The 27,200-nt window shown below is 40.4% G+C and overlaps 1 protein-coding gene across 1 annotated transcript in view; it reads left to right on the plus strand.

Annotated features, from left to right (window-relative positions):
• LOC142663902 (uncharacterized) overlaps positions 1-27,200 on the plus strand; it is a 435,929-nt gene that overhangs the window by 118,488 nt on the left and 290,241 nt on the right. The window contains exon 4 of the mRNA XM_075842743.1: positions 15,123-15,134. Coding sequence (XP_075698858.1) covers positions 15,123-15,134 — 12 coding nt within the window. The remainder of the gene's footprint in view (positions 1-15,122; positions 15,135-27,200) is intronic.

A 27,200-nucleotide genomic window follows, 5' to 3' on the forward strand; every position in this document is an offset into this window, starting at 1 on the left:
CATGCTGGGAGTTGTAGTTCTGTCCTCTTATACCCGTCCCTGAAATGTCCCCCGATATCCCGTAATAACAGCCTGGACATGCTGGGAGTTGTAGTTCTCTCTTCTTATACCTCCTCCCTGTAATGTCCTCTGATATCCCATAATAACAGTCTAGACATGCTGGGAGTTGTAGTTCTCTCCTCTCATCCCCCTCCCTGTAATGTCCTCTGATATCCCGTAATAACAGCCTGGACATGCTGGGAGTTGTAGTTCTCTCTTCTTATACCTCCTCCCTGTAATGTCCTCTGATATCCCATAATAACAGCCTGGACATGCTGGGAGTTGTAGTTCTTTCCTCTTATACCTCTCCCTGTAATGTCCTCTGATATCCCATATTAACAGCCTGGACATAATGGGAGTTGTAGTTCTCTCCTCTTATACCTCCTCCCTGTAATGTCCTCTGATATCACATAATAACAGTCTGGACATGCTGGGAGTTGTAGTTCTCTCCTCTCATACCCCTCCCAGTAATGTCCTCTGATATACCATAATAACAGCCTGGACATGCTGGGAGTTGTAGTTCTCTCTAATACTTCTCCCTGTAATGTCCACTGATATCACATAATAACAGTCTGGACATGCTGGGAGTTGTAGTTCTCTCCTCTTATACCCCTCCCTGTAATGTCCTCTGATATCACATAATAACAGCCTGGACATGCTGGGAGTTGTAGTCCTCTCCTCTTATACCTCCTCCCTGTAATGTCCTCTGAAATACCATAATAACAGCCTGGACATGCTGGGAGTTGTAGTTCTGTCCTCTTATATCTCCTCCCTGTAATGTCCTCTGATATCCCATAATAACAGTCTGGACATGCTGGGAGTTGCAGTTCTCTCCTCTTATACCTCCTCCCTGTAATGTCCTCTGATATCACATAATAACAGTCTGGACATGCTGGGAGTTATAGTTCTCTCCTCTTATACCTCCTCCCTGTAATGTCCTCTGATGTCCCATAATAACAGCCTGGACATGCTGGGAGTTGTAGTTCTCTCCTCTTATACCTCCTCCCTGTAATGTCCTCTGAAATACCATAATACCAGCCTGGACATGCTGGGAGTTGTAGTCCTCTCCTCTTATACCCCTCCCTGTAATGTCCTCTGATATCACATAATAACAGTCTGGACCTGCTGGGAGTTGTAGTCCTCTTATACCTCCTCCCTGTAATGTCCTCTGATATCCCATAATAACAGCCTGGACATGCTAGGAGTTGTAGTTCTCTCCTTTTATACCTCCTCCCTGTAATGTCCTCTGATATCACATAATAACAGCCTGGACATGCTGGGAGTTGTAGTCCTGTCCTTTTATACCTCCTCTCTGTAATGTCCTCTGACATCACATAATAACAGCCTGGACATGCTGGGAGTTGTAGTTCTGTCCTCTTATATCTCCTCCCTGTAATGTCCTCTGATATCCCATAATAACAGTCTGGACATGCTGGGAGTTGTAGTTCTCTCCTCTTATACCTCCTGCCTGAAATGTCCTCTGATATCCCATAATAACAGCCTGGACATGCTGGGAGTTGTAGTTCTCTCCTCTTATACCTCCTCCCTGTAATGTAGCCTAGGTGGCAACATTGTGGCAGGGACTGTCCCCTTAAATCAAGGACAAGCCTGCCATCCGAGATCTGCCATCTACCGTGGATGACCTCGTTCTTCTGGCCGCCCGGATTGACATGAGGATCCGAGAACGGTCCCAAGAGGCTCGTCGGGAGGGAGGACTCCCTTGGCCGGCTCCTACATTTTAGCAATCCATGCTGCCCTCATCAGCTGTTCCACCAGAGTCTATGAAAATGGACCATTTCAAGTTGTCTAACTAGGAGAAACAACGCAGATGCACTTCGGGACTCTGTCTGTAATGCGGCCTTGGAGGCTACAACCCCCCTGGAGAGGCCGTTGATCGTTGGCTCGGTGAATGGACTGCATCTGCCCGACCCAATTGTAGCTGTGACCAAACCGCTGTTCCAAGTGGGAGCCCTTCATTCAGAGCTAGCCTCAATTCTTGTCCTACCCAAGGCCGTCAACCCTGTGCTGCTGGGCCTGCCTTGGCTTTGACTACATCCCCCAGTTCTGGACTGGAATTCCAGAGAGGTTCTCCAGTGTGGCACCAAGTGCCTCAACTGCTGCCTGGGGCAGATCCATCCGGCCCAGCCTCCCCTACCGCAGCCATCGGCAGGATTACCTTCTCACTATTCACACTTTGCTGATGTCTTGAGCAAGAGGGAGGCGGAGACGCTTCCCCCACATCGGGCGTATGACTGCCCTATTGATCTGGTTCCTGATGCATCCCTTCACCGTGGAAGGGTATACCCTTCCTCCTTGCCAGAGACTCAGTTTATGCTCGCCTACATTAAGGAGAATTTGGAGAGGGTTTCATACGAAAGTCCTCCTCCCCGGCCGGGGCCGGGTTCTTCGTTGTCAAAAAGAAAGACGGATCTCTTCGACCTTGTATCGACTACCGGGGCCTCAACCAGATCACGGTCAAAAATAGATATATACGTTGCCGCTGATTTCAGAACTGTTTAATTGCATACGAGGAGCCAAGATTTTTTACGAGCTAGACCTGCGTGGGGCTTACAACCTAATCCAGATTCTCTGGGGTGACGAATGGAAGATGGCATTTAACACCCGAGATGGGCACTATGAATACCTGGTGATACCCTTCGGTCTGTGTAACGCTCCTGCGGTCTTCCAAGAGTTCGTTAATGACATCTTCCGTGACCTGCTCTATTTTTGTGTTGTGGTCTATCTCAACATCTTGATTTTTTCACCAGACCCGACGACTCATCAACAGGGCCGGCCTTAAGATAGATGGTGTGCTATGGTCAATTATATTTCGGCGCCCCACCCATTCATAAAAAAAATGCCCCATAAAAACAGTATAATGCCTCCCACAGTATAATGCCCTATATAGTGCCCACACAGTATAATGTCCCTTAAGTGCCCCCCATACAGTATAACAATAATATAATATATTATAACCCCTTCAAGGACACAGTATTTTGTCCACTAATTGTGCCCACACAGTATTATGCCCCCTAAGTGCCACGCACTGTATATTGCCCCCTATAGTACCCCTACACAATATAATGTCCACTTAGTGGCCCCCACAGAGTATAATGCCCCCTCCTCTGGTTGCCACACACAGCCCCCCTTGTAGATAGTGCACCCACATAGATTGTGCCATACATCCCCCACCTCGCACTCGTAGATTGAACCATATTGCCCCCACCTCCCCCGTGTAGACATTGCCCCCAAACAAAAAATTTGTACTCACCTAGGCCCCCGTTCCCACAACGAAATGAGCTGCTCCACGACGGGATCCTTGCGTAGGCTGGCGTGATCCTGTAGCCTAGTACAGAGATTCTCAACCTTTTTGGACTCGAGGCACCACTGTAAAAATACAATTTCTTCAGGGCACCCCTAACAAAAATTGTTTCGAGAAAGACAGAAAATGGCTAAAAACAAGCACTACACTCATAGGGTATGTTCACACAGCGTTTTTTGTAAGGCAAAAAAAATCTGACTCAAAATTCCTTCAGGCATTGACCGCGTTGTGTGACCTTTTTGGGTGTTTTTTTAAGCCGTTGAAGATAATGCAAAAGACGCAGGCAAAAAAGCTCCAAACGAGTACCGCATGTATTGTCTGCCTCCTATTAATTTCAATTAGATTCAGAGGTGGAAACCACTTGAACACCATCAGCCTTCCACTCACAGTAAAATAACATCAGCCCCCCACTCACAGTAAAATTACCATCTGCCCTCACTCACAGTAAAATTACCATCAGCCCCCACTCACAGATTCCCCCTGTAGGTAGTGCCACAAAGCCCCCAGTATATAGTGCCACACAGACCCCTTGTAGGTAGCGCCACACAGCCCCCTTGTAGGTAGTGCCACACAGCCCCCTTGTAGGTAGTGCCACACAGCCCCCGGTAGATAGTGCCACACAGCCCCCTGTAGGTAGTGCCACACAGTCCCCTGCAGTTAGTGCCACACAGCCCCCTTGTAGGTAGTGCCAAACAGCACCCTGTAGGAGTGCCACTCTACACAGCCCCCTTGTAGGTAGTGCCACACAGCCCCCTGGTAGGTAGTGTCACACAGCCCCCTGTGATTCTGCTCCTGAAACGCTCCGCTTGATGTCCCTGTCCATATATGGACAGTGACATCAGGGGCAACTCCTGAAGTGGAATCCCCGTCCACAGTGTTTCTGACTCTGTGACAAGGGATTCCACTCCAGGAGAAGCCCCTGTGGTCTGTGTCCATTTATGGACAGTGACGTCACTGGCTTTGAAATGAAAACAGAGCAGGGAGATACCTCCCTGCTCTGTTAGAGTGGCGTCGCTACTGCGGTAGCAGCAGCAGAGGCTGCTAGCAGCACCGCCGGCCATGAGGGGGCCCGTCCCGACGGGCGGCATGGACCCCCTTATGCTCGCTGTCGCCGATAGCAGCCGCTATGACTGGTACAGCGGCAGCGATGCCACTGAATGAAGAAGCGCACAGGAGGAAAGGCAGCTGCTGAGTCGACAAGGCCCGGGCACTTCTAAAACAAGCTGGGGAAGGAAGCCAGAACAGCTCCCCCTTCCACCTGCTGGAGTGATGCGCCCTGTGCAAAGGCACAGGTCGCACACCCCTAAGGCCGGCCCTGAGTACAGATAATATAGTAGATGTTACCTGCAGTTCTATGTAACACCACAGATAACACACAGTGATAACTCTCTGAGTACATATAATGTAGTAGATGTTACCTGCAGTCCTATGTAACACCACAGATAACACACAGTGATAACTCTCTGAGTACATATAATGTAGTAGATGTTACCTGCAGTCCTATGTAACACCACAGATAACACAGTGATAACTCTCTGATTACAGATAATGTATTATTGTTACCTGCAGTCCTATGTAACACCAAAGATAACACACAGTTACACGTGTCATATTGTTGGAATGCACATCCGCCATAAATACATGGATAGCGTTAAGAGGTTAAGGCGGTTTAAACTTTTTATGTAGCAGCAGGAGAGGAGGGCATCAAATTAAAAAGAAGCCCATACTTACCTTTCTCCTCCCAGACGTTCCTGCGCTGGAGGCTTCTGTCATCTCTGTTCTGTGTGTACAGTGGTGGTGTACTGTCTACATGATGTCACTCTTTTTATACAAACAGAGAATAGAAGTGACGGGAGTCACCAATACAGATACGTCTGAGAGGAGAGAGGTCATTATAAGTTCTTTTTTTTTTTTTTTTAACAACCCCTTTAAAGGCTATGTAAACCTTTGAATTTTGTATTTTTTTAATTAAAAATTATTTAAACATTTTGAGATACAGCTGCTCAGTATTCTGTATACAGAGCAGCTGTATCATGCGCTGAGACATGTATCCGTCAGATCAGAAGCCCTGACGGGTTCAGTGATAGCGGGTCCTGGGTGTGTCTGTATCTCTGTGTCTCTGACACTCAGGACCCGCTGACCTGACAGATCTAAGTCTCAGCGCTAGATACAGCTGCTCTGGATATGGGATACAAAGCAGCTGTAGCTCAAAAAGTTAAAATAATTTAATAAAATTTAATTACAAAGTTTCACCAAACTCACAGATACACATTTTTATTAAAAAACAAAAAAACAACTATTTTAAAGGTGTACATACGTGTATATATATATATAGGAATTGAAGAATCATTTAAAATGATGCATCTGCCGAAACAGTCGGTATTGTGGCTTGTGACGGTGTACTTTCTAATTTCACTACCAGCGCATTGTGGATGAAATCCTGGACGGGGGGTACTGTGTCCAAAGATAAGAGGTGCTCCATCAGTTTTAGCAGAGAATATGTCTTTAACCCCGTGTTAGGCAGGATTTTTTGAAGCGTCGCAGACAAAAAGAAAGGCTTACGTGAGTAAAATAAAAGAATCAAAAAGAAGCAGTGCTTTTGGATTCCTAAATTTCGAACTCAGGAATGAATATAAGGAAAAAAAAAAGTTGGGTCCTATTACAAAGGAGGTAGGGGGTAGATGTTTACTCTTTAACCCAAACAGTAATAATAAACCTGGAAACAAACCGTTACGGCAGAGTAGTAAGAATTAAGAACTAAGCCGCAACAAATCAATTCTACCATCCAAACAGATACCAGTCAAAGGATGGATGGCATATCTACAAAATACTTTACTTCAAAGCTTCTGGACTAAGGAAATAAGTCTATAATCCTAAAACATTCCACGAGTTAGCAGCTTTCTGGGAAGCCTTAACTCGGGGGTGAGCGCCAATACACCTTTTCACGGCGCTGCATCAGAATAAATAAACAGAGCAGGGAGCCGTTAAATCTCTCTGCTCTCAGCTGCCAGAGGTAGCTGGGGGCATCCCTACTCGAACGTGTGAGATCGATATAAGTATCGATTTCATCCATTTAATCCCTCAGATGCTGCGCTCAATAGCGAGCGCCGCATCTGAGTGGTTTTGGAGAGAGGGAGGGAGCTCCCTCTCATCCCACGACACCCGAGTGTCTGTGTCTCTGATGGCAGCCGGGGGCCTAATAAAGGCCCCCAGGTCTGCCTGTAGTGAATGCCTGCTAGTCTATGCCAGAGGCATGACCTAGCAGAGGCCTGTCCGTTTTAAACGGACAGGCAGTAATACACTGCAATACAAAAGTATTGCAGTGTATTATAAAAGCGATCGGATGATCGCATATTAAAGTCCCCTAGTGGGACTAGTAAAAAAGTAAAAAAAAGTTGAATAAAGTTCACAAAAAAAATGTGAAGCAAAATGAAAAACCCACTTTTTCCCCTTACAAACTGCTTTGTTATTAAAAAAACTAAATAAAGTAAAAAAGTTACACATATTTGGTATCACCGCATCGGTAACGACCCCAACTATAAAGCTATTACATTATTTAACCCGCACGGTGAACGCCGTAAAAAATGAAATAAAAAAACTATGGAAAAATTGCTGTTTTCTGTGAATCCTGACTTTAAAAAAAATTTGATAAAAAGTGATCAAAAAGTCGCATCTACTCCAAAATGGTACCAATAAAAACTACAAGTCTTCCCGCAAAAAAAAAAGCCCTCATACAACTGCATCGGCGGAACAATTAAAAAGTTATGGCTCTTCAAATATGGAGACACAAAAACAAATAATTTTGAAAAAAAAGCGTTTTTACTGTGTAAAAGTAGTAAAACATACAAAATCTATACAAATTTGGTATTGTTACAATCGTAACAACCCGCTGAATAAAGTTATTGTGTTATTTATACCACACGGTAAACGGTGTAGATTTAGGACGCAAAAAAGAGTGGCAAAATTTCAGTTTTTTTTCTATTCCCCCCCAAAAAAAAGTTAATAAAAGTTAATCAATAAATAATCAGTACCTCAAAATGGTGCTATTAAAATATACAACTTGTCCCGCAAAAAACAAGACCTTATACAGCTATGTCGACGCAAAAATAAAATAGTTATAGCTCTTCGAATTTGACGACGGAAAAACTATAAAAATGCTTGGTCATTAGGGACCAGAATGCAAGCAGGGGGAAGGGGTTAATGTATATGCATTAATACTATTATTGTGTCCTAGGTGCATTACTTTACATTTATCAACATTTCATCTGCCATGTCTTTGTCCATGCTGCAGCTTATCTAGATCTTTCTGTGATATTTTATAGTCAAGTTGAGTTTTAAGTATCCTACAAAGTTGTGTATCGTCAGCAAAACCTGACATCTTGCTATCAATCCCATCCACAAGGTCATTAGCAAAGAGATTATGCCACTTCAGTGCCCAATATACTGTGCCAAGCTTGTGCCACTGTGAAAAGACAGCTCTTTAATTATTATGCTGTTTTCCTGGTTTTATAAACACCCTACATGTGGCCCTAATCCTTTGCCTGGACATGTGACCGGGCTCAGGAGTGAAAGAGCACCATGCGTAATTGAGGCCAAATTTGGCGATTTAATAGAACATTGGTTCACAATTACAGTGGCTCCGAGGTGAAATAAAAGAAACCCATTTTGGAAACTTAACCCCTCAAGGCATTTTTCAAGGAGTGTAGTGAGCATTAGAATCCACATGTTTTTTTTGGGATGTAGCGATGTGAAAATTGCAATTTTTGCACAGATATGCTATTTCAGTCCCCGATAGGTTGTACCGAAATGTTAAACTTTTTTTTTTATAGTCCCACTAGGAGGCTACTTATTGGAATACGTATGTATTGCAGTTCATTATGCTGGTCAGCTTTAGACTAATCGTCTTTCATAGAAACAATCATGGAAGCCATTGTTAGGCCTCCTGCTGCCAAAGCAACAATGGGCAATCCACAATTGCATCGCGGGGGGTGAAAGTGTTCTAATCACTCAATTGCCATGGTCGCTATAGATCTCTGCATCTAATGGGTTAAATAGCCAGAATCGGCAGTAGCTCCGATCCTCGCCGTTGCAGCAAAGTGTCAGCTGTATTATACAGTAATGGCCAAAAGTATTGAAACCCAACAAATTTTGTTTTTCACAAAGTTTGCTGCTTCAGTGTTTTTGTATGTTTCAGTCGGATATTTCTATGGTAACTGAAGTACAATTATAAGAATTTCATAAGTTTTTAAATGTTTATTAACAAATACATCAGGTTTATGCAAAGACTCAATATTTACAGTGTTGATCTTTCTTTTTCAAGACTTCTACAATTCACCCTGGCACGCTGGATCTCAGCTTCTGGGCCAAATCCTGATTGATGACCCATTCTTGCCTAATCAGTGCTTGGAGTTTATCACCATTTCTGTGTTATTGTTTGTCCGTCCACTTTTTGAGGATTGACCACAGGTTCCTGAAGAGATTGAGATCTGGGGAGTTTCCTGGCCATGGACCCAAAATGTAAATGTTTTGTTCACTGAGCCCCTTACAGATGTAGCCGTCTTTACCTTGACTTTTAACACATTAAATAAACAGTGGCTTGATCCCTTATCTTGACTTTTTCAATTACTTTTCAATGGCTTTTGTTGTGTGATATCACGCTGCAGCAAGTTATCAGAGTCAAGTTAAAGATGGCTACATCCATAGTTATCACTTTTGCCTTGTGACATGATGCTCCATCATGCTGAAAAAACATTGTACATCACTAAATTGTTCCTGGATAGTTGGGAGAAGTTGCTCTTGGAGGATTTGTTGACCAGAAACTTCAAATATTTGTAAAGTCATTACCACCCTTTGTCCTAGATACGGGTGATGTATTAACAAAGTTGCATAATTTATCAATCCCCCTCCCCAATTGTTTATTGTTGGGGCTTGATGTTGAATCTCTTTATACCTCAATTCCCCACTGGGCTGGTTTAAAAGCGGTAGAATACTATCTTGATAGATATCGGCCACAATTTTCTCATCAGAATGAGTTTATTGTTGATATGTTGGAATTTGTACTGACCCACAATTGTTTTTGCTTTGATAATAAATATTATCTACAGGTGGAGGGCACTGCTATGGGGTCGCCATGTGCTCCCTCCTATGCAGGGGTGTAGGGCCTCAGGCACAGGGCAAAGCAGCTAAGAGCAGCTGTAGTCTGTGCTGCTAACAAATCTCCCCCTCCAGCCCCCCTCCCTACTATTTAGACCTCTCCTCGGGCTGCTTCTGTTATCATTCAGGACTTGAGGGAGGGAGAGGGGAGACTGTCTGCGGCACTGTGTCTGGCCATCAAGCTGCAGAACTCCCTTCACAATGATCCTACATAAAAGGTAAGTGCATGTGTGTTTACAATGTGTATTTTATATGTGTATAATGTGTGCCTGTAATGTGCATATTTGTGATGTGTACATGTGTGTGTGTATATACAGTATATGTGATGTGTACATGTGTATATATAGTGTGTGATGTGTTCATGTGTATATATATATATATATATATATATATATATAGTGTGTATGTGATGTGTACGTGTGTATATATAGTGTATGTGAGAAACAAACATATAATAGGAGCAGCACTGTGCAAAAAAACAAAAACAGCTGGTGCTAAGCTTCAAATAACAGGGAGTGACGTTCTCCCAATAAGGTATATGGAAAAAATCGAGCAAAGAAGCAGCACTCAATAGCAAAAAATGAAATTTATTCACCCAACACAGCAACGTTTCACTTCCTCCATGGAAGCATTTTCAAGCAATTAGTGAAAAGCACACACAGGTATATATAGGGAGCACAAAGCTCAATTAACAATGCATCTAAATAGCAGCAATTATACACTTCATATTGAAAAAAATACCCCGTGTAACAGTGTAACAAAATATTATATATATGTGTACAAGAGTCAAACATTGACAAATGGTATGAAGAACTTTAAAATTCCAACGAGTGTCATACGTGCCTATAAAATAGTGTAATGCATTAATTGCATATTGATTAATAATCACATTATAATACACAATAGCTGGCACTCACCAATCTGGAGAAACAAGGACATCCTGAACAGAACATGTGTGGAATTAAAATTTCCGGCGTTACAAACACCGAACTGCACATGCCCCAACTCTATCTGTCCATTGGGTAAGGCTATCACATGTGATCTGACTCGCCGTGACGATGCACAGCGACGCAACAGCTGACATGATTACATCACTAGCAGAGGCCCATCAAATCGCACAGTCGTGTTAGGGTCAATGCAACATAATACGCCATGTTTGTTAAGGGCAAATATGCCAGAACTACAGTTTACAGGGTGGAGATACCACTAAAATACCTCTAATGAAGTCGTGAATAACACATTCCGCTAGTCAAGAAGGAGTGTATGAAAACATGTGTATATATAGTGTGTGATGTGTTCATGTGTATATATATATATATATATATATATATATATATATATATATAGTGTGTATGTGATGTGTACGTGTGTATATATAGTGTATGTGATGTGTTCATGTGTATATATAGTGTATGTGATGTGTACATGTGTGTATATATAGTGTATGTGATGTGTACATCTGTATATATAGTGTATGTGATGTGTACGTGTGTGTGTGTATATATAGTGTATGTGATGTGTACATCTGTATATATAGTGTATGTGATGTGTACGTGTGTGTGTGTATATATAGTGTATGTGATGTGTACGTGTGTATATATAGTGTATGTGATGTGGGTATGATGTGTACATGTGTGTGTGTGTGTATATACAGTTATGTGATGTGTACATGTGTATATATAGTGTGTGATGTGTACATGTGTGTGTGTATATATACAGTGTATGTGATGTGTTCATGTGTAAATATAGTGTGTGTGATGTGTACATGTGTGTGTATATATAGTGTATGTGATGTGTACGTGTGTGTGTATATATAGTGTGTGTGATGTGTATACACATGTACACATGACATAACTGTATATACACACACATGTACACATCACACACTATATATACACATCAGATAACTGTATACACACACACACACACACGTATATATTGTGTGATGTGTACATGTGTGTGTGTGTGTGTGTATATACAGTATACAGTGTATGTGATGTGTACATGTGTGTGTTTATATAGTGTATGTGATGTGTACATGTGTATATATATTGTATGTGATGTGTACGTGTGTATATATAGTGTATGTGATATGTACGTATGTGTATATATAGTGTTTGTGATGTGTGTATATATAGTGTGTGATGTGTTCATGTGTATATATATATATATTTTTATTTTATTTTATTTTTTTTCTGTTTTTTTCTGTCTATTTCAGATAATATATGAAGACTCACCTGTAATGGATCCCCTCATCCTGACTCCATGCTATTATAAAAAGAATTGATGCCTTGTTCCGCAATTTAGAGTTTGACATGAATTATACAGATCAAATTATATGAAATATGTCTATACGTCAAATCTGTATGTTATTATTAAATCAATAGGGCTTTACATCCACTTCCTCTATTTGCCATTGTCTATTCCCTTTATGATGTAACCAGTCTATATATTACAGAGAAACACATTCTATATAGAATGGATTAAATACCAAAATATCTTGCTAAACTAAGAAGGTTTATTCATAGTTGTGGGAATTATCTAAGATACATAAAATCATAGAGTGTAAAGTGAATGTATCGCGTCCTCTACGATTTCCAACACAATGTTAGACAAGCATGCGCGAGATGCGTGCCATTGGAGTGAGTGCGTTCCACGACTCTAGGTTCTTATGTGTGACATGCTATTCGACGCAGGCGCACAGGTACCCGGAAATATCGGCGAATTCAATCAGCATGGTAGAGGAAAGGGGATTCAAGTAATGGTGAGCCGGATTCAATACAATCGAATTAATTTTGTTTATTTTATTGGAATATTTTACACCTGCACTGGCTCTATTGGCATTTAGCCAATTAGATTGTATTTTAAAATTTTCTACAATTTGGGTGGTTTGCCCTTATTATCAACTGCACGTATTTCAGTGACAAAATGTAAACACCATATGGTGATTTTTTTGATCACATTGTTTTACACTAGAATTAAGATTTTAAGCATGATTGAAATTTTATTGCATGATTACAAGGATGTTACAAATTATGTATTTATATGTGCACCTAACATTGAAATGTATTGCTTGAGAAAGGCCCCATTGAGCAGGGCTGAAACGTTGCATGTGGTGAATAAAAAGATCCTTCTTTCACTTAAACCTGGAGTGCTGACCTGTGTATTGGATTTTGCTGTGGATTTGGGACACTGGTCGTGTGTCTGAACAGGGACTTGTGCACCCTACACTGGAAGAACGGTGCTGCTTTTGCTTTGCTTGTTTCTACTGTTGACCGATAAAGCTTTGCACGTTCATATAATGTCTACTACTAAGGATCATCATCAAGATTCTAAACAACCTGATGTCTTCTCATATACCCAAGCCGATATGGAGAGGATACTGCAAGGCGCAGTGGGAGATGCTACATTCTTATCGATTCCCTCAAGTAGAGAATCAAAAAAGAAATATGAGAATGAAAAGAAAAGAACCATTACTATGGGTTTACACCTGTCCACCCTGACGGAATACTACAGAGCACACAGGATTCCGAGAGGTATGCGTTCTCAAATGAGACCTAACCTTTTCTTCCAGAATAGTGATTTCTGCACCAGGTATACGCAAATTTCCAACAAATATGCATTAGATATCCTACTACTCAACATGGAATATTTACAAAAAGATTTATTATCTACCGAGGATAAAATGCACACTGTTGAGTTATCACTGAAAACATTGTTGAATACAGAAGAATTTGATGATTATATGGCCAAATTCAATAGCCATTTGGAAAAATTCCGTTCGGGATTAGAAGAGACGAAACGTCAAAAATGTCAGAGAGATGCCGATGATTATACCAATGGAAACATCTACAATTGGCAAATCGAACAAAAAAATTTCCGGCGTTATGTTGGAAACGATAAATCCCAGAACAGACGCACACCCTTTGACGACAGGAGGGATGAGAACTTCATTGCAGAACACAACCAACGTGCTCAGAATAGACGCACACATGACGACGAAAGGGGAGATGAAAATTTCGCTACGGGACATACCCAAAAAGATTTTTTAGGACGTACGAGGGACGAAGGTCGTCCACATATGGCCAAAGGAGGACTCGACGTGGTGGAAGAAAACATTCCAGACAACGGAAATCCCTTACAACCCAGATCACCCAGATCAGTGAGGACACGGACACAATCCTTATGCAAGATGGACTTTCCACGGAAACGTTAGTGGTAAATATTTCATCCATTTTGCTTACTAATGCTCAATGCACAGTATTAAATAAAGGTTTATCGTTTTGCCCCACATACAAAACCGATTGGTTTGAATTAGAATTAGATCTGTATAGATTTTACCGTACAATCAAACTTAAAACCTGGTTTGCAGAACGTAGTTATGTCTCTACTGATGTTAAAATTGGGGAATTAAAATTATGTGATTTTGATCTTTTTTTAAAAAGTGATTTTGTCCCATGCTGCAATTTACCGGCTATTGAAACTTTCATCACAGCCGTGAAGTTGGATATTGGAACATTAAAAGATAAATGTAAAAATCAGAGATTTAAACATCCCAACATGACTAGAGAGGAGATTAAGGCTATATCCGAACTGAAAAATAATACCAAAATTACTATTAAACAAGCAGACAAAGGGGGAGCGGTAGTGGTGATGGATACCAAGGATTATGTAGATGAAATATTGAGACAACTACAAGATAGACAGGTCTATGGGGAATTAACATCTGACCCTAAATTCAATATACAAAGACTCCTAGATAGAATCATTGAGAAAGCCATACAGAATAAAATTATTGATAATGACTTAAAACAATTTTTATTGGTTAAACACCCTGTTACACCAATCATATATACACTCCCCAAGATACACAAATCCCTCAATAAACCTCCTGGCAGACCCATAGTATCCAGTATGGGTTCTGTTCTGGGAAATGTCTCCATATTCCTAGACAAAATATTGCGACAATATGCAATTGAGGTACCATCTTACATACGTGATACCTCTGATTTTTTACTAAAAATTAGGGAGATACAGATCCCTAATACTGCCCTGCTATGTTCATTCGACATAGTGAGCTTGTATACGTCGATTGATCATGGGAGAGGCACTTCTTCCATTTATAAAACCCTGCGTAATAGTGAGTATTCACCAGCCTGCATTGAATTTATATTCGCTTTACTAGATCTTGTATTGCGATACAACTATTTTCTGTTCCAAGATCAATTCTTTATCCAACTAAGAGGTACTGCCATGGGTACAAATGTGGCACCCACCTATGCCAATATCTTCATGGCTACCCTCGAGAGGGAGTTCGTCTATGTGTCCCACCATTTCAGGCATGTACTGAGGTGGTGGAGATACATAGACGACATCTTCTTCATTTGGTTGGGGTCCGATGCAGAATTGGATTCATTTCATGACTATATTAATCACATTGACCCAGACATCAAGTTTACACTAGTCAAGTCCAGTCAATCTATTGAATTTATAGACACCACTATAACCAAATCAGATTTGAAATTAACATCAGACATCTTTACCAAAACCACGGATAGGAATAATCTCCTACGGTTTGAAAGCAACCATCCTAGGGGTCTCATTAAAGCGCTTCCATACAGCCAATTATTGAGAGTCAAGAGGATTGTGGACACTGACGAGAAAAATGAAAAGAGGTTGGATGAAATGGGTGCAAAATTCATTTCCCGTGGGTACCCGAAAAAATTGATCCAACAACATCGGGATAGGGTATTGTTGACAGATAGAGAGATACTATTATCTACAGAAATGCCCACACAATCAGTCAAAAAGAACAAAAGCAATATGGCCAACAGGATACCTTTTGTGTCCACATTCAATGAAACTAGCAACGAGGTTGCTAAAATTCTATACAAACATTGGTCCATATTGGGGAGTAATCTAAAATATGTCCCTGAATTCTCAGCACCCCCACTGATGTCATATAAACGTTCGAAAAACCTTAAGGATAATCTGGTGAAAGCAGATATAGGTTCAAACAAGAAAGTGACACAAACCTTCCTAGACAAGAAAAAACTGTGTTGTTTCCCTTGTCTGAACTGCGTTAACTGTAGATATATGAACAAAGGTGAATCGTTCATTCATCCCATAACGAACATGGAATTTAAAATCAACCAATTTCTTACCTGCACATCAGATTATGTCATCTATCTGTTGCAGTGTCCTTGTGATCTCCTTTATATAGGAGAGACAACGCTAGATTGTAAGACACGTATCAATAATCATAGATTCAGTATACACTCCAAAAGACTGGATTTACCAGTATCAAAACATTTTGCGGAAGCCAATCACACAGAGAAAGATTTAAGATTTAGAATAATAGACCATATCACTAAACCGAGACGTGGTGGCGACAGAATATCTCTTTTGAAAAAACGGGAGTTAGAATGGATCTATAGGTTAAATACACTACGTCCTTATGGACTAAACGTTGACTTCAAATTGAGTGGTATAAGATAGGAGGTGGTTTGCCCATGGCCTTGCTTTTTACTCTACATTATCAGGGATTATGATTAGACAGTGTGTACATATTACTATACTAACATATATATTTTTTTCTGTTTTTTTCTGTCTATTTCAGATAATATATGAAGACTCACCTGTAATGGATCCCCTCATCCTGACTCCATGCTATTATAAAAAGAATTGATGCCTTGTTCCGCAATTTAGAGTTTGACATGAATTATACAGATCAAATTATATGAAATATGTCTATACGTCAAATCTGTATGTTATTATTAAATCAATAGGGCTTTACATCCACTTCCTCTATTTGCCATTGTCTATTCCCTTTCTGATGTAACCAGTCTATATATTACAGAGAAACACATTCTATATAGAATGGATTAAATACCAAAATATCTTGCTAAACTAAGAAGGTTTATTCATAGTTGTGGGAATTATCTAAGATACATAAAATCATAGAGTGTAAAGTGAATGTATCGCGTCCTCTACGATTTCCAACACAATGTTAGACAAGCATGCGCGAGATGCGTGCCATTGGAGTGAGTGCGTTCCACGACTCACTCTAAGTTCTTATGTGTGACATGCTATTCGACGCAGGCGCACAGGTACCCGGAAATATCGGCGAATTCAATCAGCATGGTAGAGGAAAGGGGATTCAAGTAATGGTGAGCCGGATTCAATACAATCGAATTAATTTTGTTTATTTTATTGGAATATTTTACACCTGCACTGGCTCTATTGGCATTTAGCCAATTAGATTGTATTTTAAAATTTTCTACAATTTGTGTGGTTTGCCCTTATTATCAACTGCACGTATTTCATTGACAAAATGTAAACACCATATGGTGATTTTTTGATCACATTGTTTTACACTAGAATTAAGATTTTAAGCATGATTGAAATTTTATTGCATGATTACAAGGATGTTACAAATTATGTATTTATATGTGCACCTAACATTGAAATGTATTGCTTGAGAAAGGCCCCATTGAGCAGGGCTGAAACGTTGCATGTGGTGAATAAAAAGATCCTTCTTTCACTTAAACCTGGAGTACTGACCTGTGTATTGGATTTTGCTATATATATATAGTGTGTGATGTGTTCATGTGTGTGTATATATAGTGTGTGATGTGTTCATGTGTGTGTATATATAGTGTGTGATGTGTTCATGTGTGTGTATATATAGTGTGTGATGTGTACGTGTTCATGTGTGTTCATGTGTGCCTATGACTTTTAACAGAATTGATGCAGAAATTTTCTGCAGCAATTCTGTTGTGTGTGTGGACAAACCCTAAATCCGCAGTATAAGGGCTTCTCCACACGTATTGGAATTGCTACAGAAAATTTCTGCAGCAACTAGCAGCAATTCTGCTGTGGAAAAACAGCACCATTTCTTGCGGTTTTTGCTGCATAAAATGGTGCGGGTTTTGCTGCGTTTTTCACAATGTTGGGGGATGGTGACATCTCTGGAAAACACAGCAATTCAGTCCACTTTCCGCAGCAGGAATTGACTTGCTGCGGTACGAAAAATACGCACTGCAGGTCAATTTCTGGTCAGAAATTTTACGCAGCGCGTGGATGGGATTTGATAAGTATCACCCACTTTGCTGCTACTGTATTTTGCTGCGTATTTAAATACGCAGCAATTCCGTTACGCGTGGATGAGCCCAAATGCTGTAGCAGCAGTGGGTGAGATTTGAACAAATCTCACCCACACGTTGAGCGAGAAAAAGGCTCAGTAATTGACCTGTGGTCCGTTTTATTAATCCACAGCATGTTAATTGTATTTGCGTAAATGCTGCTTATTTGTTTCGGGTTCTCGCCATTTAATTAAATGGGGAAGTAAAACTCGCAACAAATAGCAGATGTTGCATTTTTTTGCGGCGGAAATGCAGCGATTCCGCTGCAAAAAACGCAACTCAAGAAAAATGTTAATCTTATACTTACCTAGAATTCTGTTTCTTTTTCCCGGCCGGCCTTCTGGGACGACGTTTTATCCCATGTGACCGCTGCAGTCAATCGCAGGCTGCAGCAGTCACATCGGATGAAACATCATCCCAGGTTTGCAGGATGTAGGAGGGAAGCGTCGCCATGGTAAGTAACCTTTTTTTTCTGCTCATTTTTCCGCAGCGGCCATTCCAGGGCAGCGCTTTTACACAGCGTATCTGCCCTGTGTGAACATACCTGTACAGGATATACATATAGTAGCTGCTGTCTTACAACGATACAGCTGCAAACCACGTCTACATGCTGCATTCCCACGAGTCAGCGCAGTTTTCAAATGATTGTTAATGTCCATAGAGTTTTTTGCAGACATTAACAATCATTTAAAAACTTCACCGACTTTTGGTAAAACTGCATGTGCTGCGTGTTGTACTGGACAATGGTTGTTACGATCTGATTGTTTGCATTAAAGGTTATGTACACCTTTGAAAGGGATTTTTTTTAAATGTCAGTGTGTTTTGTGCAACTTTATAATTCGTTTTTATTAAAAAATATTTTTACTTTTTGAAATACAGCTGCTCTGTATCCTGTATACAGAGCAGCTGTATCTTACGCTGAATCCTGAACTTGTCAGGTCTGTGGGACTGATGGGTTCAGTGTCAGTGGGTCCTGTGTGTCTCTGACACGCTGGATCCACCTGTAATACATCACATCTAAGTTAGATTACAGGTGGATACAGTCGACTACTCTATTGATACCGCCAATAAAACGGAAACCTTGTGAAACTGAGACAAACAGAAACCATTAGCAACGGAAGCGTTACCATTGAAATGGTAACGGAAAGCTATGGTTTTCGTTTGGTTTCCGTTCGTGGGTTCCCCTGACGGAAAGGTCTGACGGAACCCATGAACGGAACCACGACGCAGGTGAGAACGAAGCCTAATTATTACTGTATGATTTTTACAGATGGTGGAGGGTACTATTTATTGGGGTATAAGCAACTCCCAGTATATGATTATAATTATTAAAGTCATACTGGAAGCTGCTAACCTGACTTTGCAAATGATCTCTGTACTGAAATGTATTTGTACTGAGCTTTGTTCTGGTGTTGTATATATATATATAATGAGCTTTGTTCTGGCACTGTATATATGTAATGAGCTTGGTTCTGGTGTTGTATATATGTACTGAGCTTGGTTTTGGCGCTGTATATGTGTACTGAGCTTGGTTCTGGTGTTGTATATATATAATGAGCTTTGTTCTGGTGCTGCATATATGTAATGAGCTTGGTTCTGGTGTTGTATATATGTACTGAGCTTGGTTTTGGCGCTGTATATGTGTACTGAGCTTGGTTCTGGTGTTGTATATATATAATGAGCTTTGTTCTGGTGCTGCATATATGTAATGAGCTTGGTTCTGGTGTTGTGCATAGAACTATATTGCTTGTAAAATGTAAAAATGTTTTTATGCTCTAGTTACATAAAAAAAAATGTGGAAAAGAAATGACACGTCATTGATTGGTAGAAAAAACAAACATGGCGAGGGGGAAGGAGCTGTCAGGAAAGAGGTTGGGTGGGGCGCCAAACTGAATCTTTGCCCCGGGTGCTGGAGAACCTAGCTACGCCTCTGCTGCTATGCATGCCTCCACTTGGGATTCTGGGAATCGGTGGCAGTCTAACCTTGTGAACAATTTTCTGTTTCCTGTTGGTATAGATATATTTACGATGTCTTTATGGTTTGGAATGGCACACTTGAGCAGCTAAAGGATTTTGTTGAATTACTTAATTCTTCTGACCGCAATATCCATCTGACACACACGGCCAGTGACCAGAAGATCAGCTTTCTTGATCTTCTGCTTCGGAAAAACATTGACAAAATAGAAACTAGCACCTTCAGAAAACCTACTGCAGGTAATACTTTACTAGTAGCACAAAGCCACCATCCAAAATCCCTTATACCGGGCATCCCAGTAGGACAGTTTCTGCGTCTTCTCAGAAATTGTTCTGATCTTCATAATTTTAAGAAAGAAGCTTGTGATCTGGCATTACGGTTTAAACAGAGGGGATACTCAGGAAAATGCATTAAACGTGGATATAATAGGGCCCTACACACTGATAGAAAAACTCTTCTATATAATTACAGACAAAGACCTATTGGAACATTCAGGAAAATCTTGTCAATATACATGTAAAGTCTTTATGTAAACCATGTATAGACAAGAACGTGTTCGAAAACCAAGTATATCTTGGTGCATTGACCCTAGCAATGAGCATGAGACCTACAGGGGTACGATTAACACACAGTAAGGCTTTTTATAAAAAAATTTAAACTTTATTCATAATACAAAAATGATTAAAAGATGAGTCATGCAAAGCATGAACAAGACGTCCTTCGTTGCAGGGAACATGTATGGACAACATGTATGGCGCCCCCGGACGAAGGCATGTCGCCGAAACACGCGTCGGGTCTGACGTCTCTCTCCTGCAGGGCAAGCCACATGGGTATGTAATTCAAGTCTAATTATATGTTGTTTCATACAACACAACACTGATCATTGCATCTAATGATCAGCTGCACACTGGCATCTTTTGTCAGCTGTTCAGCTTATATGTTCTAGGACACATAGTGACTTTAGGATACGTGCCCTTTATATCCTGTATTTTCTCTTTTTTGTCCAATCTATGCCCATGTGTTATACTGTTATCCATACATGTTCCCTGCAACGAGGGACGTCTTGTTCATGCTTTGCATAACTCATTTTTTAATCATTTTTGTATTATGAATAAAGTTAGCATTTTTTTCTAAAAAATATTACTGTGTGTTAATTGTACCCCACACTCTATAGGTCTCATCATAATTACAGACAGGAGGGAAAGAACGATGATCCATCTATACGCATCCCCCCAATCCCTAACAAACAAAATAAAGTTACATTTATATCCAAATTTGGACAAATTTGGAGATTCTTCAAAAAAAACTGGCCACATCAGACATTGTGTAATAAAATACAAGACATGATAGGTGAATATCATACAAATGTATTGAAATATATTCTTTCATTTATCCTGATCATAAGGACTCCTGACTTGGAGGTGTAGTTTATTTTTTTTTTACCAGAAATATAGTATAAAACACAAGTGCCCCTTTTTTTTTTTTTTTGCACACTAAAATGTCTTAATTTAGTTTTTTACACCATGGTATTAATGTATGGGTAATGGACTTGAAGTCCAATAAATAATGGTAAAAAAGCATTGTGTTCTACAAACTAGACACTCTAAAGTGCCGCATCTGAGGGGTTAAATACAATCAGAGACCACTGCTAGTGGTCTCCAATCATTGCCCTGAAGCCCGGGGCTGTTACCAGCAGCCCGGTCATCAGGAGATCCCCGCGCAAACCGCTCTGATGCAGCCCCTTTCCTCCCAAACCACTCAGATGCGGCACTTGCTATTCAGCACCGCATCTGAGGGGTTAAAAATTATCAGAGACCACTGCTAGTGGTCTCCAATCGTTGACCTGAAGCCCGAGGCTGTTACTAACAGCTCGGTCTTCGAGAGATCCCAACACGATGGCAGAAAAGTTTTTCTGAAGTGCTGACGTGAAAAGCCGACACTTCAGAAGCACTACCCTAAACGACTGATGTAAAAACACTATATGCCAGTCGTTAAGGGGTTAAAGGGTATGTTAAAGTGTGGTACATGCTCACAATGTAAGTTCGTTAGAAAATCTAACATGTTCTCTGATTCTACCGGTGGCAAAAGATTATATGTACAACATTTTCTTAATTGCTGCTCATCGATGGTTGTCTATCTAATTTATTGTCCTTGTAGTAAATTCTATGTGGGAAAAACTATAAGTGAAGTACAACTAAGAATCTCCGAACATGTGAGGGATATCAAAAATGGAGATGAAAGGAGCTCCTTAACTATGCACTATAAGGAATGCCAGGGACAATCACTAGACGGATTAACATTTATGGCTATATATCAGCTTCCGAGGTATAATAGAGGTGGCAACTGTGATCGTTTGCTACTTCAAAAAGAAAGTATGTGGATTTAGAACTTAAAATCCTTAAATCCCCTAGGCCTGAATAATGAACTAAAGTTCCATATGTTTCTTTAGGTGCGGTCTTGGTTCTGAGTCTTCGCCCGCACGACTGCAACCAGTGCAAAGTCGGACTCTTGGAACCAACTTGCATCTACTTTATCTTATTTTTCTCTCCTATCTTTTTTCTTTAATTTCTAATAATATGTGTAATTTCTTTTAAATATATAATTTTTTTCTGAGAGGTTTTCCAGCTAGACACAATCCGAAACTGATTATCGACATAAAAAACTATTATGTATACTTACCCTAGGCCATTGGGTGCATCTAGGGTTAAACTAGATCGAATTGTCCTGGCATTGATTTCTGATTGATGTGATGTCTAATACTAGTGTTACTATGTACGCTCTCAGGAAGTCACGTAGTGACGAAACGCATCAGCATTCTGCCCTCTGTTCTGACATCACACGCCGGGAATGTGTGGATGTTGTGGAATGTGTGGACTTACCTATTATCCTTGTCAAGGCACATGTGCGATGTACGCTGCATCGCTTTGATTTACCCGGAACCAACAGGGATTTGCTCTGAAGCTGCTTCTGACATACGTGCAGTGTGTGTCGAGTGGACTCAACTGTCATTTCTGTGTGGATCACATGTTTATTACAGCCGCAAAGGAAAGTAAGCAAAAGATTTCATTGCTAAGGAAAGTTACCACCGGGACTTAATCGCTATTCATAGCCAAACGCTACTCCGTTCATCTCGGATCGCAGGCTTCCAAATTGATTACCGAAAAATCATATGTTCCCAACTAGCAGCTTAAAAGTGGAAGTATCAGGAGAACTTATCCATCTTTCTGAACTAAATCTCAGAAATCAAGCTAAATGTCGATAAGTATACTATTTTTGAAAACTTACGCTTTATCTCCATGTGCTTTTAATTGATTGCAGCTGCTTTTGCCATTTGTTGTGCCTTGTCTGTTGTGCCTACACTGCTACTATGTTTTTACATTGACTTATTGCTATTATATTGTGTACCCGACAAGGTTAACTATCAATATTGGTAAACACTAGCTCGACCGCTACATTGATGTTTTACTAAGTAATTTATTTACCATATATGCTCACTCGATACATCTTATATACCCACGTGGTATAGTGTATGTGGGCTCACCATACATAGGATCCACACACGATTTGCTCTAATTCTGGGTATCAATTAGGTGTTATGTAACACCTCTCACGCCTGCGCAGTATGTTATGCTTTGTGTGGTCGCTACTCAAGAAGATACTTCCGCTATTACTACACGAGCATGCGCAGTACTACCCGGAGGACGCCAGGTAGTTAGATAACTCATGGAAAGTCATAACAAAAATGAAAATCTGGATTTACATATATGGTCTATGTTTTGTGAGTGGCCTGGTAACCTCAACACCTCAAAACCCCAACACCTATACCTATACCTACACCTATACACATGTTGTATTTTTTATTAAATGCTAATCAAGCTCTAATATGCTTGTTTTTATATGTATGTTTATATTTAACACTTGATTTTTATTACTCCACGTAGACTTCATAATTGTAGCATATGTCTTTATTCAATTATTTATATCTTGTACAATATTTGACTCCAGAAAAGATGGAGAAAGGCTTGAGAAATGCTCTTGTGCTGAGCTGAGACGTCGCAATTATCTATGGACCAATAAAGCACCATCACTATATTGCTCATACTTTGGAGTGCTGCCTGATTTTTGGATCTACTCTCTCTCTCTCTCTCTCTCTCTCTCTCTATATATATATAGATAAATATATATATATATATATATATATATATATATATATATATATATATATAAAATGGTATGACTGGTTCTAAGGTGGCTGCTTAGGGTAGAAGCTGGTAAGGTTGCAGTCCAGTCCTCTATTAGAGGGTTTGGTGGGGCACCTGTGTCACGGCCTTTGTGCAAGTCTTTTGCACTGTGTTAGATACCACGAGAGGAGACAGAATCCACAGTAGTATGTAGCATGTTGCATGGAGTGTAGGAGAGGCCGTTGATGACCTATTGCTCCTGGAACGTGTGGGGGGTAGGGGGGAAACCAGGCCACTGAGAGGTTCTCACTGCAATCAGTGAAGGCAGCCGCTGGTTGCCGCTCCAATATCTTCGCGCTCCCTGTTACCGGATCGGGTAGCCCGGGTTCAGCCTCTATCTTTTAGTTACTTGCGGGGAACTTCATACTTCAATTTATTGACAGTAATACTTCTCTGTTCTCACCTAAATTCATGTGCGATCATCCTGAACTGACAGGCTGATCGCACGTGTAAATAATGAACTTAAAAGAAAGACATGCACAGATGGTACCCGAAGAGTATCCAGTGCGCTTGCGCTGTTTCTGGACGAGTCAGAAACCAGCGCAAGCGCAGAAGAGGGGCCGGAAGTTCATTATAGTTTAGGCATGGACGAGCTCAGTCTTCTGCCTGCCAATATCGCGCGCTACTATGGACGAGGGTGGCGTGATGGAGAGAGATAGGATTTTATTCACCTGGGGCATGGCTTTCTTAAACTGGAGAAAAAGGCAGAAGGGCTGAAGAGTTTATATTAGTAAGTGTCTTGTTTTTCCTCCAGCCACATATTAAAAGCCTTTCATGGTAAACTGGCCAACCCCTTTTATGCAAATTGCCACGATAAAAACCGAAGCAGCAAACTTTGTGAAAACCAAAATTTGTGTCATTCTCAAAACTTTTGGCCAGGACTATACAGCTGACACCCGCTGGTGATGGTGCAGACTACCCGTCATACATGTACAGTGGGTTGTGGAAACTTTTTTCCAACATTGCTATGAAGCAGATATCGGGAAAGGTTAGAGGACGTTTAAATTAATTTTACAAAGTGACACATCAGATTTTAAAACAATGGGGCTGTGTTCACAAGTCCATAATTGGCTGCGTCACCAAGGGGTTATTGTCTGTGAGTAACCTGATGAGTTAAAGATCTATTTTTGCTCTTATAGCTTTTCCCACATTCCAAACAAGAATATATTTTTTATTTTTTAACATTTTTAATTTCATGAGAACATTTTCCATATATAGAACATCAAAATTACTTCTCCCCTCTGTGATTTTTCTCATGTCTGACAAGATGTGATTTTCGTGCAAAGCATTTCCCACATTCGGAACATGAATACGGCTTCTCTCCTGTGTGACTTCTCTCATGTGTAACAAGATGGGATTTATCTGTAAAACATTTTCCACATTCTGAACATGAATATGGCTTCTCTCCTGTGTGACTTCTCTCATGTCTAACAAGATGGGATTTATCTGTAAAACATTTCCCACATTCTGAACATGAATATGGCTTCTGTCCGGTGTGAATTCTCTTATGTTTAACAAGACTTGCTTTATACGGAAAACATTTCCCACATTCTGGACATGAATACGGCTTTTCCCCTGTGTGAATTCTCTCATGTATAACAAGACTTGCTTTATATGGATAACATTTCCCACATTCTGAACATGAATACGGATTCCCTCCTGTATGACTTCTCTCATGTTTAACCAGACTTGATTTATCTGTAAAACAATTCCCACATTCTGAACATGAATATAGTTTCTCTCCTGTGTGATTTCCCTCATGTATAACAAGATTTGATTTATATTTAAAACTTTTCCCACATGCTGAACATGAATATGGCTTCTCCCCTATGTGAATTCCTCTGTTTGTAAAAAGACCTGAGAGTTTTGTAAACTGTTTACCACATTGAAATCTTTTAACCCCTTTCTGAGCTGTACTTGTGGTAAAAATCTGTGATTGGTCAGGAGAAGGTTCCTCATGATTAGAGGAAATATATAACAGATCTTTACTATGAAGTCCTGGATGTACATTAATGGTAATCAGGTTTTCTCCTGAAGACTGCTGCTTGATATCTTCATCTTCTACTTCATAATTGATCGAGTTCTCATTGGCATCTGCTGTTAGGATTAAAAATGGATTTTATAATTTTTATATTTTTCAAAACACAAAGTAGACACATTTATGACCTATTAGGCTGCATGCAGTTTTTTTTATAGTCAATCAGAAGTGGATCCAGCTGGAAGGAAAGGTTTGAGCCATTCCCTTCAAAACCACCACTGGCTTTGGCTCAAAAAAACTGCATCTAAATACTGCCCCAAAAGCGGAATGCCTTATTCCAGCCTTATAAATCTTTAAACACTTTAAATGGACTTTTCCTTAAAAACTTGTGATAAATCTTCAAAAAAAATTCTGTTTTATCCTTGCAAAGTCTGTGTGAAGCTACTGCCACTGGGTGACTCCTTTTCTATAATCTGTTGTCCACCCTCGGTTGTCCTGCAAATTCAGTCTCTAGTTACAGAGAAGAGTAGACAGACTGCAGAAAATGGGGGTGCCTCTCTCTGGTAAAGCTCCCTGTACTCATAGCCTGCCTGAACTCTCATGTAAATCCTTGCAGTAGCTTCTTGCATTGCTGTCTGCTTTGTTAAAGATTTTTTCTGAAGTCCCAGCATTTCTCTGTCTCCCATGTGCACTTTGCCATAGATGTCTAATGTTTGCTGCAAGTTTTTCTCAATAATTACTAATAAGCTGCATGTACATGTTTCTCACGTCACGCTAAATATGTGTATTTTGCAGAGATTCGCTGCATTTTGCAGTGACCTCACAAAATTTGTGGCAAATTTGTACAGTTTTTGCATTTATTTACAAGAATTTTCAAAGCTCTAAAGTGCGGGTACGACATCATAACATCATTGGGGACTGAGGAGCATCACTATTTGAACTTTTTGATAAAAACATAGGTGCGCTTTAAAAACTATCAATGATAAAGTCCGGGATTCTAGCCTACACCCAGTCACCCCTTTTATAAAATAAACCTTAACTTGATAAAACAAACATATTTAAAAAAACATAACCTTGTCTAACAATCCCAATGTTAGGAAAATGCTAGTTCCCTTAAGATCACCATGACTACTGTTCGAGCTTATGGGCGGTTCTGTTTTACTTTGAGCCTATCTCTTTTCTCTGTCTTTCTGCCAATTAAGTGTGGGGTTGTGTTTATACCAGGCTTCCTCCACCTGGTCTTTGCTTGCGATTTTCCTAGTCTTCTGGTGTTCTTATCAAGCTCTTAATCGAGAATAAATATTGGGATGCACTCCTCAATTTGTTGGTGTGGTGCTAGTAGGGTAGG

The sequence above is a fragment of the Rhinoderma darwinii genome, chromosome 1 (genome assembly GCF_050947455.1).
Source record: "Rhinoderma darwinii isolate aRhiDar2 chromosome 1, aRhiDar2.hap1, whole genome shotgun sequence".
Taxonomy (NCBI): Eukaryota; Metazoa; Chordata; class Amphibia; order Anura; family Rhinodermatidae; genus Rhinoderma; species Rhinoderma darwinii.